General features: G+C 40.9%; 1 protein-coding gene across 1 annotated transcript in view; it reads right to left on the reverse strand.

Annotated features, from left to right (window-relative positions):
- Window positions 1–10: 10 nt before the first annotated feature.
- The window catches only part of igf2bp1 (insulin-like growth factor 2 mRNA binding protein 1), a 60,010-nt gene continuing 42,949 nt past the window's right edge, over window positions 11–17,071 (reverse strand). Inside the window, exons 4-15 of the mRNA XM_046414304.1 lie at window positions 15,760–15,811; window positions 15,288–15,351; window positions 14,073–14,366; window positions 12,665–12,799; window positions 12,381–12,503; window positions 12,049–12,184; window positions 11,134–11,256; window positions 9,686–9,802; window positions 8,336–8,410; window positions 8,077–8,208; window positions 7,803–7,916; window positions 11–7,299 (exon numbers count right to left, since the gene is read on the reverse strand). Coding sequence (XP_046270260.1) covers window positions 7,144–7,299; window positions 7,803–7,916; window positions 8,077–8,208; window positions 8,336–8,410; window positions 9,686–9,802; window positions 11,134–11,256; window positions 12,049–12,184; window positions 12,381–12,503; window positions 12,665–12,799; window positions 14,073–14,366; window positions 15,288–15,351; window positions 15,760–15,811 — 1,521 coding nt within the window. The 3' untranslated portion in view covers window positions 11–7,143. The remainder of the gene's footprint in view (window positions 7,300–7,802; window positions 7,917–8,076; window positions 8,209–8,335; window positions 8,411–9,685; window positions 9,803–11,133; window positions 11,257–12,048; window positions 12,185–12,380; window positions 12,504–12,664; window positions 12,800–14,072; window positions 14,367–15,287; window positions 15,352–15,759; window positions 15,812–17,071) is intronic.

Genomic DNA, 17,071 nt, shown 5'->3' on the forward strand with positions numbered 1-17,071 from the left:
GACAGCAGGGTCCGTTTTCTCATCTTTTAATAACACATTCATATCTATGCTCTGTTTTGTTTACAAGGAGTTTAAAACAAGTGTTGATGAGGACTAAAGGAATCAGGCAGGCAGAGGGTGAAAGTCCATATACTGTAAAGACCAAAGGCGCCGTCTGGTGGAAGGAGGAAGACTTGGGGCTTCTCACACTAATCTCTGCAGCTGGGAAGTGAGCAAAGTCTCCTCATGGCTGCACAATCACAGCACATGGAGATCTTAATCTGTCAGTTTAAAAAAAAAGGCAGAGGCCAGGTCAGATTAATCGTTTTCTCCAGCTAAGAGGGGCATGAAAAGGACAGAAATGTTACAGGACCCCCCGCCCTCCTTCCACCTGCAGCTACACAGTCAGCTAAACAACAGGTCCTTTTGCTTTTTCAAACGACTTGTGAAAACAGATCATCAGTCGTTGTAGAAGGTCCTCGCAGGGCGCTCTAACTTATGTAGGCTTGTTTTTTTGTTTTTTTTTGTTTTTTACAGAGAGAAAGAAAATGCTAAATGCACCCAAACACAAGAGATACAATCTGCTGTCATAAAAAAAAACAGAGAGAGAAAAAAAATTAGAAAGTCAACCAAAATAAAACATGAAGAATATTTTGAAGTTTAAAAATGTGTAAGTTTAATGTAATGAACAAAAGAAAATGCAAATTGGATAAAGAAATCTCATTTATGTTGGGTTTTTTTTTTTTTAAAAAAAAGAAGAAAATTAAAGACAGGTGGTAAGTTTTTGTCTCCCTCTTTATGATTATTAATCAGTTTCATAATCCTTTGAAAAAGAACTAAGAATGGAAAAAGAAAACAAAACCATCTTTGGAAGAAGTAAAAGTTTTTTCCTTTAATAGACTATCCACTACAGTATATGGAGATGCCGCTACCCAGTTATTCATTTACCTATATTTCTTTCGAGCAACTTTTTTTTTTTTTTTTTTTTTGTTATTTTTGTGTCCTTTTTCAAAAGAAAAAAAAAATACCATTTACCTATTTTTTCCCAAGAGGTAGATCAACAAAACATTTTAATGGTTACAGGTGTCGTGCCCCTCGAATCAGGAGGTGAAATCACAGGGAGGGGTTGTGGAGCAGTAAGGCAGAGCTGATGGAGGATTGTGGGTAATTTTAGCAGTCAGAGGCAGGTTTTAAAAACAAAAAAAAAACCGAGGTGTTAAGTTCGGGATTCAGAGCGTCTGAATAAAGGAACAGTTAAAGTAGAAACTGTTTCCAGAGTGAAAGTTAATGCCTCATTTCGATTGGTCCACATTTAGACCAATCAGGTTACCTAACACATGAAGAAAATCCTCATCCTGGCTGTCACTCCGCTCCACAATGTGTCCATATTGGGGTTTTTTTTGTCTTTTTTTGTCTTTTTTCCTTATTTACTCATTTGTTTTTACAGTTCCATCTCTAAATTAGAGAGGTACAATTTCATTAACCGAAAAATAAATTAAAGTTGAAGAGTGGAAAAAAAAAAAAATTGTAACTGTAAATTGGACTGTCCGTCCTTTCTGTCTGCAGGTCTGTCTGACTGACTGTTTGTTCTTGTCTATTTGTATTGGAAAAAAGAAAAAAGAAAAAAAAAGAAACAATCTTCTGGCTGAGTTTGCTTATGTTTTGAGGTAGCGTTCCTAGTTATGTGTCAAGAGGTTTGTTTGTTTCGTCTCGTCCCTCTGTTTGGTCTCCGTTTTGCTTCAAATTTGTTGAGACTCGGAGCCAGTTTCTGCTGAGGGACGGGGGTCCACGACAAGGAGGAGTTTGCGCTGTTTTATTTCAAACTGTCCTCACAAGAGCTCGGAGTCTGTTTGTCACTGTCTGTTGGGCTGGGCCACATGTTGTAAGGTCTAAAAAAAGCAAAGCTGTGCTCTGCTGCCACAAACAGGACAGTCAACCCAAAATATCCAGGCTTTCAATCTTTCAATAAAAAGGACAACATCAGTGAGTTTGTATCCCGTTTACTGCACTTCTGTACGAACGCTGAGCATTTTGTAAACAAAAAAAGCATTTTGTTAGCATTTTTAAATTTTTATGACTTCGATGCCTTTCATTACACTAGTCAGGTTGCAGAGACCTGAACCTGCTCTAACGCATATGTATGTTAGTATTAACAATGGAACGACGACTGTGTAATGTAGGTCGTCCGCAGTAACGAGCCACAGACAATCATGACTCGACCCATCTCTATGGGTCGGCTCAGCGTTTTGTTTCGGCCTCACTGCTATCATGGCATCATTTTAAGAAGCATGACCTTACTAGTTCATTTTCATATTGCAGTGAAACGAACGGATACATCCTAAAACATGGTGGTAAGACCGGTTTAGACACAGATGGTATATGATGTGTTAGAAAACGATCAGCAGTAATTTACAGAAAACGAGATAGAACATGCACTGGCGTGGTCCTTTAAACTTGGAATAAGTTTGATACAACAAAATTATATAAGATTGATGCCTAAGTTTTAGTGTATGGTAACTATAATGATTTCTTTTTACACTGTGCGGCACCTCACACTGCCACTCTGTCCTAGCTGGTACAACATATCAATAAATCACTCAAGTTGCATAAAAAGAAAAAAAAGGACAGAGAATTCACTTTTGGGCCCAGAAACGATCCAGATCCAGTGAAAATCAGATGGAAACGTCTAATGATTTCTGTCCCAGTCAGGATGCAGGTCAGATCTGTGCGAGCCACAGAGCAGGAGCAGTATGCATGGTGCGTGTCTCCATACCTTTTCATGTGAGGAGGCACAACAGCCATAAAATGTCTCTACTGTACATACAAAAACAAGATGAGAAGAGTTCAGTTCCAAGCTGAGATATCGCCATTTGAATGTAATAATCTTCACTCTGAATACTACTGAAGTTATCTGAAGACCTTTTCTATGTGTTCAGGTTATTTGCTCAAAATGGCTCTAAAGTGTAATTTGGACTGAGCCCCTTACTGTGTGTTTGGCACAGTTACTGTCACGTACTGAGCTACATGTTAGTAGTTCATCGTATTTAGTAGCTGTTTCGTTAATAGATTTGTGCATTCGAAAACAAAAGAACATGATCAAATTGAACTATTTTTTCAGTTTTCCAAAAACAGAAATAAAAAGGAAGATAAAGTAAGAAAATCCAAAGGTCTTGAACAGAAGTGAGCAAAACGAACACGATGGAGACCAGCGCAAGAGAGGGCGAGGGACCCTTATGTTCCCGCCCGCTCCAAAAATGAAATGATTTTTCTTAATAAAAGGAAATAAAAACATCTCACTCTTCTCCTGGAGTACAGAAGGGCAAAAAAAATGAACAAGGAGAAAGCAACAAACTATTTTGTGGAATGACAGAGGGGGAACAATTAGAAGATGGTGAAATTCAGTTGTTGGAGGGAGAGATTTGTTTCCTCATCCCATAACATCTGACCCCCACTCTGCCCATCCTTCCTTCTCCTCTTCCCTTCACCCTCCACCTTTTTCTTTAAAGAATTGCATCAGGTGTTACAAGAGGTTCTCAGTCGTTTCAATAGTTTGATGTTGTCGACATGTTTCATCAATTAGTGCAACAGTACGTCCCCAGATGTCACGTCCAAATAAAGCTTGCTGTATTGTCAAAACTAAATCAACCGAAAAAAAAAAACCCAAAACCAAAACAAATAAATAAAAGAAAAGAAATGAATCCTAACCAATCTGAATGGTTGCAGGCTGAATGATGAATCCTAAATAGCGTCTTGGTGGTTGTGAACAGAGCACTATGGTTTGGAAAGAGGCGGAAACTTAACACAGGACAACCATGTTGAATTGTGAAGTTACCCCCTCTGGACAAAAATGGAAGCATAGACAATACAATAGACTTTTCCCTGTTTGATGGTGAGTTGGTAGTGTTGCCAATGAAGACTGGCGGTGGATGTCGCCAAGTGCAGGTAAGACATTAAAAAGACTGTGAGTTATCTGGCAGTGTCCTTCAGTGACTTGGCTTGGCGCAATCTTTCCTGTCTACACAGCTTTTCCCAATCTGATTTTTTATGCTTTTTTTTCTCCAAAAATACAAAAGTATTGTTTTCACCTTTTTTTGTTAACATCTTATGTACAGGTTTTAATCTATTACCCACCTATGTTGATGCTGTTTTTAAACTCACTTGTTTTTCTTTTTTGCTCCCATTTTTTCAAAGGTTCTCGGATTTCTCCCTCCTCGCTTGGTTGGAATACAGACGGAGGGCCATAGGTTCTCGTCCTACTTTTTTCTGCTTTTTCTAAAGTTTCACCCAACCCCTGACAAAAAAAAATGAACATTTCAAACCAGTGAACAAACACACACGAACACATTCGCTTCCGCACGCAGAACAAACACACACATCAAACAAACATGTAGCCAACAGGGAGCATCAGTGCACAGGTAATAAATATTCACATTCAAAGAAGTCAGAGCTAGTTCAGGCTTGTGTATGTAGGTAGAATACTCTACTCTGTGTCCACGTACAGTTATGCTGTAGATGGACCTCTACTGCTGTGTTCAACATAACTCTGATCTTGACAGGTTCCAAACCTCCACGTGAATAAAGGTCAAGAAAGATGTGGTGAGAGCTGGCTTTAAAAGCTCACTCTCGCCTGCCTTCTTTGTGGGTGAGAGACCTAAGCTCTTGAGCACTTAAAGCCCTGTCATAATGTTTGGCGCTTCATGATGATATCATCAAAATAAGGCAGGAGAGGGAGGTCCTTCAGAGCACAAGGTGGACCAGCAGACATATGAATAGCCAGTCGCAGTGACATAATGCGACCTGAGGAGGGGATTGTCTGGATGGAATCATTAGAGAATCAATAGTATCAACCCCTCTGATGACATGAGCTCCACCTGGTGGTGTGTGGGTTCAGCATGCGCACTGCAGGACCACTTCTCCAGTCAACACCACTCCCCATTGGCCAATATTCTGTTTCAGACAACAGCAATCATCCTTCAGGAAGACAGAGAGCATGTTTCCTCACCTAAGAAAGGCAAAATGGCATCCATTTCCGCTCTAGACCAACATATTATCTCTTCTATTTTGTGAAAAAAACACACCCTCCTTGTCATCCTGAGCTCATTCAACCATCACCACATCAAAAAAACAGAAAAAAATAACCGAAGCAACAAGACAATAACTAAAAAAAAAAACAAACAAAAAAACAAAAAAAAAATACTTCTTTTCTTTAAAAAAATAAAAAATATTCAGGACTATCAGCTCTTCTTTTCTTTTTTCTTCTTATATAAAACACCAGCAAGCAAAAAAAAAGTTAGGAATACTGAGGTAACTTTACCCTGAGGTAGGTTTTTTCTTTTTCATTTCTTTTCTAATCTGTTCTAATTTGGCAAGAGCGTCCAGGCATAGACCCCGCCCCTCATTATCATACGCAGGCAGGGTCCGGAGGCTCTGCCTACAGGCCTTTGGCAGACTGGGAGAGGGAACGAGGAAGCTGCTCCCCTTCAGACCGATTTCACCCTCTCTGGCCTCAAGGCAAGGAGCTTTGGAAGACTTTGCCTTTTTGGTTCCTGCGCTTGGCCAAGGTCAGTCTCAAACATTTTTTATTAATACGAGCATTAGAGGCCATGTTTGGGCAAAGATGGCTTTAATGCTGCAGGGATGGTCTAAAGAACCCCAGCTCCTCTGAGGACAAGGCCATCCTGTTCAGGGCTGACCTTGAGTATCCAGCGCTGAAGGAAGGCAATGAGCAGAAAGTGTCAGACACACCTTGTCTGTCTGTCATTGCAGGACTTATTCATACAGGTGTAGCAAATCCTCACACCTGACTCGCTGCCTTCAATACATTCACTAGAGGGGCCGGGCTAACTCACATATCATATATATATAATATATATAAAATATGCCGTTTAAGGTGCGGGTCGCTAGCCACCTAGCATAGCTGCTGGCTGTTTTTCTAAAGTTGTTTTCTTATGGTTTCACTTGTGTGAGCTAAGCCGCTGCAATAGAACTGCAGGGCCAGCTGCGACCTTCGCTCTCCTTACTGTCTCTTGCTGCGCCTTCCGCCACACGACCAAACGTGGAAGGGGGAGCTCAGTGCCTCCCAGCCCCTGGCCTCATTGTAGGCTACATTATGCTTCATATCACAGACAAGGGACTGGGAAATATACGGAACTTCCCTTTTAAAAAAAAGGCAAGGCGGCCAGACGCAGCATTTTTTAAGATTTACATGAAGATTATATATTTACAACCTCATATTTTCTCCTTTTTTCTTTTAATCTCTCCGCTATTCGGAGAGGTCTTCAAAGAGCAGTGTTAACATCTGCGGCCCCTCTTCTAAACTTTCATTGGCTAGGAGGTAAGGGGTGGGTGGGGCTAATGCCAGACCCATGACCTTTCCCCCTGTGCCGCTGCAGCAGTTTCCCTGGTCACTCTCCCAACTCCACCTCACTGCATTCCATCAATAATAGCTCTGAATAAAACATTTCTATACATATATCTCTATGTTTAAAAAAACCACCCTTAAAATATAGGACTGACTGCAGATGGCTGGAGAGGTCCATAGGGGGCAACAGAGAAACAAACAGGTCCTGCTTGTGTGCCTCAGAAAGCAAAGGTTAATCCAGCCAGCCTCACCCCTGTGCAGTAGATCTGAACACATGTGGACAGGCATAAACATCGACAGCGAGGCTCCATCCTTACATGAAGAGTCATGTCAGGCATATTGTTTAAACCTGCCTGAGGTAAAATCTGTTAAAGCTGCAGCAGATGAGGAGCTGTCTGCAGTTCTACCAAGGCACACAAGGAGGACACCGTCTCTCCCTCTGTCCATCCCTCCTTTCCTTCATCCCTCCATCCTCAATCAGTCTCACTTCTGGCCTGGCATCTGGATCCTGTTCTTAAGTTTCTTAATTGTCTTTTTTTTTTGTTCATTTCATCTTTTGATTTTATTCATCTCTCACTTTCCCTCTAAATGCCGATCTTTCTCTCTGGCTATCGGGCGTACTCCCTCCCTCTTTATATCTCTCCCTGTCTATCGCTGGGTCCGTGTGTCGCTCTCCTGTATCCGTCCGTCCGTCTGTCCGTCCGTCTGTCTGTTCGTCCATGCATGTGTCTGTCTGTCTGTTTGTCTGTCCATCCGTCAGGCGCGGGGGGGGCCCACAGCATGTGAGGAGGGTGCGGGGACCCTCACTTCCTGCGCGGCTGGTGGTCCTGAGTCAGTCCCTGTGTGGGGCTGCCCATCTCTGTGAAGCCCTGGGGGTTCGGGCTAGAGCCCATACCCATCCCACCTTTCTGTGGCTGTTTGACCTGCATGAGGATGTCCCGGATCTTCCTTTGAGCCAACTGGAGGACAAAGCAGACACGAGAATCATTGTGACAAATTGAAAGCTGCACTAGTCGGGATCTTTGAGTAAAAATACACCCGTTATCCAAATAGAAGACATTAGTGAGTAGCTGGTGGTGGTGATGAAGCTAAAGAGAGACATATTTTTCTCAGGAGATGGTGTAACAATAATTATCAGTTACAAATGAATAAAACCAATTAATTTTTTGATAGATAAACTATCAGGGCTAGGCATAATACGGATTACTTGTATATGGCTGGTTAAACAAGCCTAGCTTGTTGGACAAAAAGTGTTACTGACACTAAACGTAAACAACACTTTATTCAAAAGTATTTTGACAATAAATTGATTTATAAGGGATTCTACTTATTGATATCCCATTTTCTTGAGATATAAATAAGATTTAAGATTGAATTTAACAAACTTGTTATGACATGAAATGATATGAAATGAGTAAGTTATCTATATATGCCCACTGAGGCAACAGGGTAATAGGAGTACCTGGCTGGCGTAGAAATGTCCGTTGATCTTGACGATGACCTGGTCATTTTCATCAGGTGTCTGCTCCCTGGGGACTACCACCTCAGCTGCTGTCAGGTTCTGCAGCTCGTTCACCTGGAGACACACATTTTAGTTACTCACTATGTTCATTGTTCCTTTTGATGGGAAATGATTTTAGATTACAAAGTTGAAAAACAATTGTTAAAAGACACTTTAGTGAGCAGAATTCTTGCTGTGGCAACCAGCATAGGAAAAAGAAGTGTAAAGTTCTTACCGTCTTGCCTCCCTTGCCAATGACTCGTCCTGCAGCAGCAGCAGCCATCTTGATGTGAGTCTCCAGTTTGACCTCCTCCTTCGGCCCAAAGAAGTTTTCCTCCTTCAGTTTGCCGTAGATTCTGCCCTGAGCCTGCAGTAGGGAGACCAAGAGCTTTAATGTCGTGTACACCAGCAGCTTTTTTTCCCACCAGTCATGGGCCTGTAAAGATACTATGGGATACATATCAAACAGCAGGCGATTTCTCCTTAGTGTTTACCTTAAACTGAGCCTCAGGGGGTCCTGTCACAATCACCATCCTTACTTTAGAGTCTGGAGTTTCAGCTGGGGCGATCTAGAAGACAGGAGACATACATCGCTTAACTTCAACGGTGTGGGTTTGGTTTCAGGTGTGGTTGGGTAAAATGAATTTATGACTTCATCTAAAACATATTATTTTGTTTTACATCATACTAGCAGCCTCACATCTCTTCTCTCATTTAAAGCTAGTAACTACAGTACACACTGCAGTACCTACTTCACTGTAGATATCCGTTATGTTTGCACAAATTTTGGCAGAGCTGGGTTCAGGTACTACACACCTTTTTAATGGAATGAACTACAAACTGTACTCAAAGTGGAGTCATGCATGACTCCTTGGTTGTTTTAAATTGATGCTTTCTGATGTTTTTAATCATATGTGTAACTGTTTTAATATGTTTTAACTTAATTATTTCTTATTTTAGTTTTGTTCTCATGATTCAACAAAGATGAAAGTATTGAAATAATTAGTAACTGTCAGCGTTATTGATACACTAAACCTGCGTAACACCATATTTATTTTAATTGTGAGAAAACTGATCAGAGAGAACTGATCTTTGCTGCCTTATCTTCTTTTGATTCTAGCATACTAAAATTATTAAAATGACACATTTTCAATTGTAAATTTGAATATAAATTTTGTTTTGTTGTTTTGAGTTTGACCACAATGTTTCCTCGCATGCTTTGTAAGGCCTCAGCAAGTTCGACAGGGCTAGTGTAGTCGTCTCTCGACCCACACCCCCACCCCCACCCTTCTCTCTCTTTATCTCAACCCAACCGGTCAAGGCAGATGGCCGCCCATCTAGAGCCGGGGTCTGCTCCGAGGTTTTTCAGTTTTGCCGTTTTTCCTCGCCACTGTCGCCAAGTGCTTGCTCACAGAGGAATTTTGGGTTCTCTGTATTACAAAATTTAATTAAAGAGATGGTCTAGACCTGCTCTAATTGGAAAGTGTCATAAGATAACTTTTGTTTTGAATTGGCGCTATATAAACAAAGTGAATTGAATTGTAAGTAAGCAGAAATTCAGGGCACAAAAAGCACTCCCTGCTGCTACTGCTGTGAGCATACAGTAATGACTTGGGGTGACCTGAAAGATACAACCATTATTTATGAACTGAGAGTTTCTTCCATCTAGATTTCATCAGTTGCACAGTAAGAATATACTTTGGTGAGATTGAGTAACTAAGTCAAACAGAAACTTTAAAATGTAGGTGTCACAAAAAAAAAAATGACAAGTCCCCACGGAAATTATTGTGACACTTTTCCCTAGTGATCATGTAGCATGTCTGATGCTTTTGCAATGTACAGACCTTGATGGATGCCCCGGCGAAGCGGCTCAGCTGTTTGATATGCTGTCCTTTCTTTCCAATGATGGCTCCCACTGCCTGTGCTGGGATGTATACATGAACAGTCTCCTGCTCTGGAGCCTGAACACACACAAAGCAAAAATTTCATTACATAAACTGAACATGTATTATAAGACTAATTGCTGGGGCCAGCAGGCTGGTGGGGCTGTTAGCACTGTTGCTTCGCAGCAAGAGGGCTCCGGGTTCGAGTCTGGGTCTGGGCCCTTCTGTGCAGATTTTGCGTGTTCTCCCTGAGGGTTTTCTCCGGGTACTCCGGTTTCCTCCCACAGTCCCAAAAACATGCACATTAGGTTAAATGGCTACTCTACATTGCCCTTAGATGTGAGTGTGTATTTGTATGATCTTATGTTGGCCCTGTGACTGACTGGCAACCAGTCTAGGGTACCCCGCCTCTCGCCTGTTGTCAGCTGGGATAGGCTCCAGCGACCCTGCACGTAAGCAGTAGAGAAAATGAATGGATGGATGTTGTTACTGGTCAGTACCCCCACCCCACCTCCAGTCAACAATGTTTTTTACTTCTTGTTTCTTCGCTGTGATGTTTGAGCTTAACTGTGCAGGATGATAAATGTGTACAGTTTGTTTTCACATCCATCAGCAAGTTGGGCTCACTTTAAATCTCAGCCGTACACCTCATTGTATCTGCAGGATGTTACAACATCACAACTAGTTTGGAGCCAATCATTGTCCAGCTAACCACTGTCCACTTAAGACAAGTGTGATATAAAAACCTGCAACCTTCAGCACATATACACTGAGAATGGATTTTTCAGTGACATATAACAGGGGTTGCAAATCTTTTTAACTCATGACCCAAGTCTATTGGTAAAGAATTTCAGAAGACCATCTTCCATAATAAATGAGAAAAAAGCTTCACTGCCCACCATGATAAAACTGTACTGTATGTACTTCCTCAACACACACTTTCACACACATCTCCAACATCACTTTGTCTATTCTGAAACTGATCCATTTTTTTGTCACTGCATCTGAAGGAATGGTAAGCCAGCTATTAATGGAAAAAACTATGTTTGTCTCTGTCTGAAGACATGTCATGATTGGCTGAAATTATGCATTTAACTATACAACATAAAGTGGGCACAATCATAATCTGTCTCCTCAGTATTCATTTTAGAAAAACCATCATTTTAGTTGTTTTTCTGGATATCAATGACTTTTTAATATTTATTTCTGATAAAAGAAATGCTTCAAAGAAGGTGGTTTGCACTGACATTTCTCAGGAAATACTCTTATTTCTATTTGTATTATTATTCCTTGGTCTTGGCCCTAGACTTCTTAATATTGGTTGGAGCAACTGTAACCACACAATTTCCCCCACGTATCAATAAAGTATTTCTCATTCTGATGCTGATTTACAGAGTAGGTGTTCTTACCCCAAAGCAACCATAGGGGGCAGCAGAAGATGCGTTTCCAGGCGGGGGTGGGGGCATGTTGGTGGAGGAGGGGAAGAGACCCAGAGCACCCAGGTTGAGCCCAGGAATCAGGTGGGTCTGTTGCTGTGGAGATGAAGGCTGCATGTTAAAACCACAGAAATAACCTGAAGGAGGAGGGGGTTTGAAAAGATTTTCTGGCCCTATTATAACATTAAATTATAAATATTACATGTTCAATCGATTACAAAATATTTCAAAGCTAGATATATTTGTCTTTTACACAAGCTAAGTGAAAAGTTAGCCAACAACAATGCCATGTAATGCTGCTCTAAGTGCACAAATACAAAAAGTTAATAAGGCCCCACATGGTACCAAGCCAGCTAACTAGGTAGGCTGGCTTGTCAGCTTGGATTATTACTGCTGTCAAATTGAAGTAGAAAAAAATACTAGGTTGAAGTATGTTTTCACATACAAGGAATAACAACAGTTGAATTCTCAATATGTTCCTCAAAGGAGTCTCAAAAAGACATATTGTGCTGTGTGAATTATTTTAAGCTGACAACACAGCATAGATAGCGAGCCATATGAAGGTAGTATGTGCAGCCTTGATGCAGAGAGAGAGATTAGTTAGTGTGTCACAGCAGCAGCTAGTTGGTTTATTTCAAATTGGTGACTTTGGCTTTGTTGTTGTAGGAGCCAGCTAGCTAAAAGACGAGGGGGGCGGTGACAACTCTGAATACAAATGATACTGAATCAGTACTTTAACTACGCTAAAGGTACCCAACTGCTGTGATAAGATGAAGTGGAAACATGAAAAACACTACAATTATCTAATTAAATTCTCAAATTTGACTTAATTTTCTTCTGCTAACCGAGGACTAATGAGATAATGTTGGTGGGTGCGTCAAGACTCACATTCATAGCAGCGATGTCATTCTCGTAGGCCTCTCTGACCTTCTTCATGACCTCCACCTCTGCTAGACAGCAGCCTTCAATAGAGCCCTTGACCGTGATGGTTCTCTCTGGATTGTACAGTGTCAGGTCCTGAAGACTGAGCACGTTAGAGGGGAAGTGGTTACTGATAAATACAGCTGGTCACTTATCAGTTCTACTGTTCTTGTAAAAGGTCTTTGAGGATCTTGAAAATGTTGCATATGTATTGCATTGTATTGTGTTTCTGATTCACAATGTCAAATAAGGTCTCTTACACAATTAAGAGCTCAACACAGACGTATATTAAGTCTTACGGGGAGATGGTGATCTTGGTGTCTGTGTCCTGTTCAACTTTTTTCAGGTTGCGTCCCTCCTTCCCAATCAGACGTCCAACAAAGTTGTTGTGAGCCAGAATCTTGAGAGGAACCTCATCAGCACTGCAAACAGAAACCGCTGGTCATCTGGAGTGAACATTTTTATTTTCAAACACAATATTCCTAATATGTCACTTTTACATGGAGCTTTCTTCAGGGTAAATGTCCACGATTATATTTTACCCTCTTGTATACACCATGTTGGATTTTTGTTTAAAACCTACGTCTTGGTGTCTTTAGCTTCCTGGTGCATGATGTCCAGGATCATGCGGCAGGCAGCTGAGCAGCCCTCAGGGGTGGAGTGGATGCTGATGGGCTTCTCAGCAGCACCTGCGTTCTCCTTGCGGTGCACGTCAATCCTGTAGCGATGGAAGAAGATCCAGTTCACTTAATTAAATCATGAGGTTCTGTATTTCCTGAGTACATAGGTTACCATAGTAACACAGTCAAACAATTATACAGATGAAACACAGGAGGAAAGTTGTATCTCAGACATGTGGCACATATTTAGCAGTAACAGTGGAGCGGTCATTCTCTTGTGAACCTGTTGATTTCGGAGAACTAGTGCTGCTGTCAGGACATCAGATTTTCACTGTATGATAATTGTGGCCAAAATAGCTCACAATATTATCTTAATCTACAGAAAATTTGCCAAAAAAAGGCAATCACACTTGATGAACAAAGTGAAAAGAGAACCAGATGAACTGATAAACGAATGATCCACAAGGCCTAACATCTGCTCTGGATTATTTACACAATATTACCGTGTGTGTTACTAACATGGTATCAATGTTTCATTTTTGAAATATTGCGGTTATAGTCAATACTGGCATACTACAACGTTGCCAAATGCCGGTACACTTAAGTTTGTGTTTTGCAGGACAAGGCATCTTCCTACTGAAACATCTGGAACAGCTGTGGCTCAGAAGTTAGAGCAGGAGGTTTGAATAGAAAGCGCTCCAGCGCTCCTGGCGAACAGACTGGCTTCTTGCATGGCAGCCTCTGCCATCAGAGTGTGGATGTCTGTATTAATGTAACACGTGCTGCCCTATATAAAGGTAGTCCACCATAGCATTTTGACTATGCTTCTTCCGCATAGCATACAGACAAATGACACCTGAAGTTAACAATAAGTGTATTCACTATTTTGTGTTGAGGTGTACTAATATAGTTGCTATTGTATGATTTTAAGAAATCTGATCTCAGATTGACGGGTTAGCGTGTGCAGTGATACACTGGTAATCAGGAGGATTAGGAGAAACTTCTGTGCTTTACCCTGTACCTAAACATCGTTAAGTTCATCAGCTTTTAAGTTGCTATTTGACAACCACTAATTAACGATACTGAACACAACTCAAGGACTGAAAGTTTTACTTTGAGCGCATTCGTGTCCTCATGCTTGAATGCTGCCTGCTTCATTGCTATTGTCCTTATGTTTAGGTTCATTTTGATAAATACAAGCACAGAATGTTCATTGGAGTATCATGCATATCAGTGCAATCGGAACTTCCACAGCAATCCACTCAGTATTACTGAATTCCTGCCCAAATAGATAGCAAAACAAATACAGATATAAACAGAGGAGGAATACAATGTTGACTGCATTCTTGTCAGACTTCAGCATGCACTCACTTGCTTCCCGTCTGCTTGGTGATGTTGCGAATGGTGGCTCCCTCCTTGCCGATGATGGCCCCGACGTACTGCGTGGGTACCAGCAGTCTCAGGGGGATGTCAGCATGCGGAGGTTTGGAGGGCATCCCAGAGCTCGGGGATCCACCGCGGGGCCCACCTCGGGGGCCATAGCCAGGGCGCCGGCCATACTCTGACCCCCGCTGGCCTCCCTCCAGCTCAGAGTTCTCGTCAGGGATGTAGGAGACGCGCAGGGCGTTGTTCTCAAACTGGTATCCATTTAACTTCTGGATGGCTCTGAGAGGGACATGAGCAGTCAGCGGTGATGTACTGCACTTGGCATGAAACCATTCAAATATTTTATACTGCATTTTTTTATGTTTTTATTGTTATTATCAAACTAACTAATATTAGTAGCAATATCAACTAATCGGTGCACACATGAATTGAAAGAGCAATGAGAAATATACAAAACGAGAGACACTTCTGAGCATCTGGCCATTTACTCAGGTACTGTACCTTAATACTTTATACTTGTACTGTACTACACTTTCAAAACAAACACTGTATTTTTTCTCTCCACTTCATTTAAATTTCTCTAGCAACAAGTTACTTTGAGGAGGAACTGGTTTTCACATCAAACATCAAAAATATGTTATATAAAATATGATGCATGTATTAAACACACAAAAACCTGGTTGTAGAAATACTGATACTTCCACTTTGAATACTGATACTTTCTGATACTGTAAAATGCTGTTTACATCTTAATGTATCAGTACTTATAATCCCATAATAGATCACAATCTGATGGGAACCATTGTTGCTTATAATTTCATGTTATGCTGCTTGTGCTAAAGACTCACAAATCTCGGGTTTTAAGTTGTAGTTCCTCATAATGACCACTAGATGTCACAAGTGGAGCGTGCATACAGACTATACATAAAAGAAGCATAAAACCCCAAAGCAGTTTTATTGAGATACTTCAGCATTTATATTTTTTAAATTGAAACTTTAAATAACTATAATTTGTCTTAAAATTAAGCAAGAATTCTGGAAATTATAAGATGATTACACTATTTTAAATGGCACCCAAAGCAAGCAGAATGAAAACAGAAAGGCTGTAAAAAGCAAAGGAAAGACCATGACTTTGAGAGAGACGAGTAAAAGTGTGTGAAAAGAGAGAGAGTCGACGGGACATTGAAGAGGGAAACTTACTGCCTGGCCTGCTCTCGGGATGCATATGTGACATTTACCACTGCAGTCTCGCTGTCTGTGTTCACTGACACAAAGAGAAAGAAGAAACCCTTAGATGCAGCATGTGTTGGGTTGTTAATGGGTAAAAAAAAAATAATTCTGTTCAACAAGACTGATTAACATGCATTCACCCACATGAAATACTGTATAACATAATTCTGTAAAACAAGAAATAGAAGACTTGAGGACTCATGAGCACACTGAATCTGGCAACAGAAGGCATATGATGGCAGAAACTGCAAAAAGTGCAGTCCATACATATGGTAAACTAGGCAGCTCTCACACTGTGGCTCATCACGAGTCTGATGGCTTCTGCAGTGAAACCAAACTCTACAACATACTCCTGATGGCACTAGTTTCATAAAGGAAATGTGTGCCTATTCGAATGGAGAACAACAGTTAGCTCTAAGTTTTAATGTAAGGAACATCTTACCTTGTTCACAGTTCTCTACGGTCCCACACTGAGCCAACAAACCATCCAGCACCTGACACAAAGAGAGGACCGGGGTGGGGTGGGAGGGGGGGGTCATGGAAGAGAGAAGCATTGTCAGTTCATGTGGGAAAGACAAAAGATTTCAGAATACACCTGAGCCTAAAAAACAGATTTGATTTTAACCTTCTTTAAACGCATTTCAGTTTCATATGTACAAAAGAAGCACCTGCAAGATGAACTTCAAATTGATCCCACAGTGTTATTATTTTTATTATTTTTTTAAAATCATCATTACAGACAGCTAAGACAAAACAAAAATATAAGGCCCCAACTTGGAGGGGCCCTAAATATGGGTTTGAACATTTTGCCTGTTTTATGTTGGACAGACTATTTTTTTGTGCCTGAACAATACTCTCCCCCTCTGAAAGGTTAATATAATTTAGTACATTTAAACTTGATAAAAATAATGTTTTTGCAAGTAACTGACTGAGGTTCATGATGCAGGGCACTTCAACAGAATTTTATGATTTATTAAGAGCCAACAGATGAGTGAAAAAAGTTCTTTGCTGAGTTTGTGCTCTAAGACACTTTTATCAAGCAATAGTGAAGTGTGTGAGAGGAAGATTTAACAGCAGTTCTCAAGTGAACATGTAATTAATGTATACTCAGAGCAGCACCTGTTCTATCATTCCTCCTTTAAACCAGTTTACTCAATGACGTGTAAAACGCGAGTGACATACCGTTTGGCAGATTGTGTGAGACTTATTTTGAAGCAGCTTTCTACTTTCACAAACATTTTGTAGAGTCAGTGTCAAATACAAAGAGTCCCTTTATTTATATGGAGAATTGTTTCTAAAAAGGTATGCAATGGTGTATCTAATTATAAATCACATATATATAAATAAAATATTACAGCCTTTGCTTCCTCTACTTAACCTGACATGCTTTTATTCTGAAGTAAGTAATGCTTCCTGTGTCCCTTCTCAGTGTCAGCCCACACGATTATTTATTTATTCTCTCGATGCTGTGACCCTCATTGGGGTTTAACAGTATGTAAGAGACCTGTTTCAGGTGAGATGTCGCCTTCACGTGTTACACCGCCCTCGTGTGGACACACGTGGCAAAATCAGAGCAGCGGAGGGAAGGAATAAGGGGGGGCAATCTGGCATGTATTCATATCACTCACTGACTCGCACACACAGGGCTACTCCCAGGCATTTGCTTGCCAGAGAAGGCATTCAGTGTGCCACACCCTCACAACGAAACAATAACGGAGCATGTGTAAACATACACTCAGCTACAGACACAAGCA

Source organism: Scatophagus argus, chromosome 16 (genome assembly GCF_020382885.2).
Source record: "Scatophagus argus isolate fScaArg1 chromosome 16, fScaArg1.pri, whole genome shotgun sequence".
NCBI classification, from domain to species: Eukaryota; Metazoa; Chordata; class Actinopteri; family Scatophagidae; genus Scatophagus; species Scatophagus argus.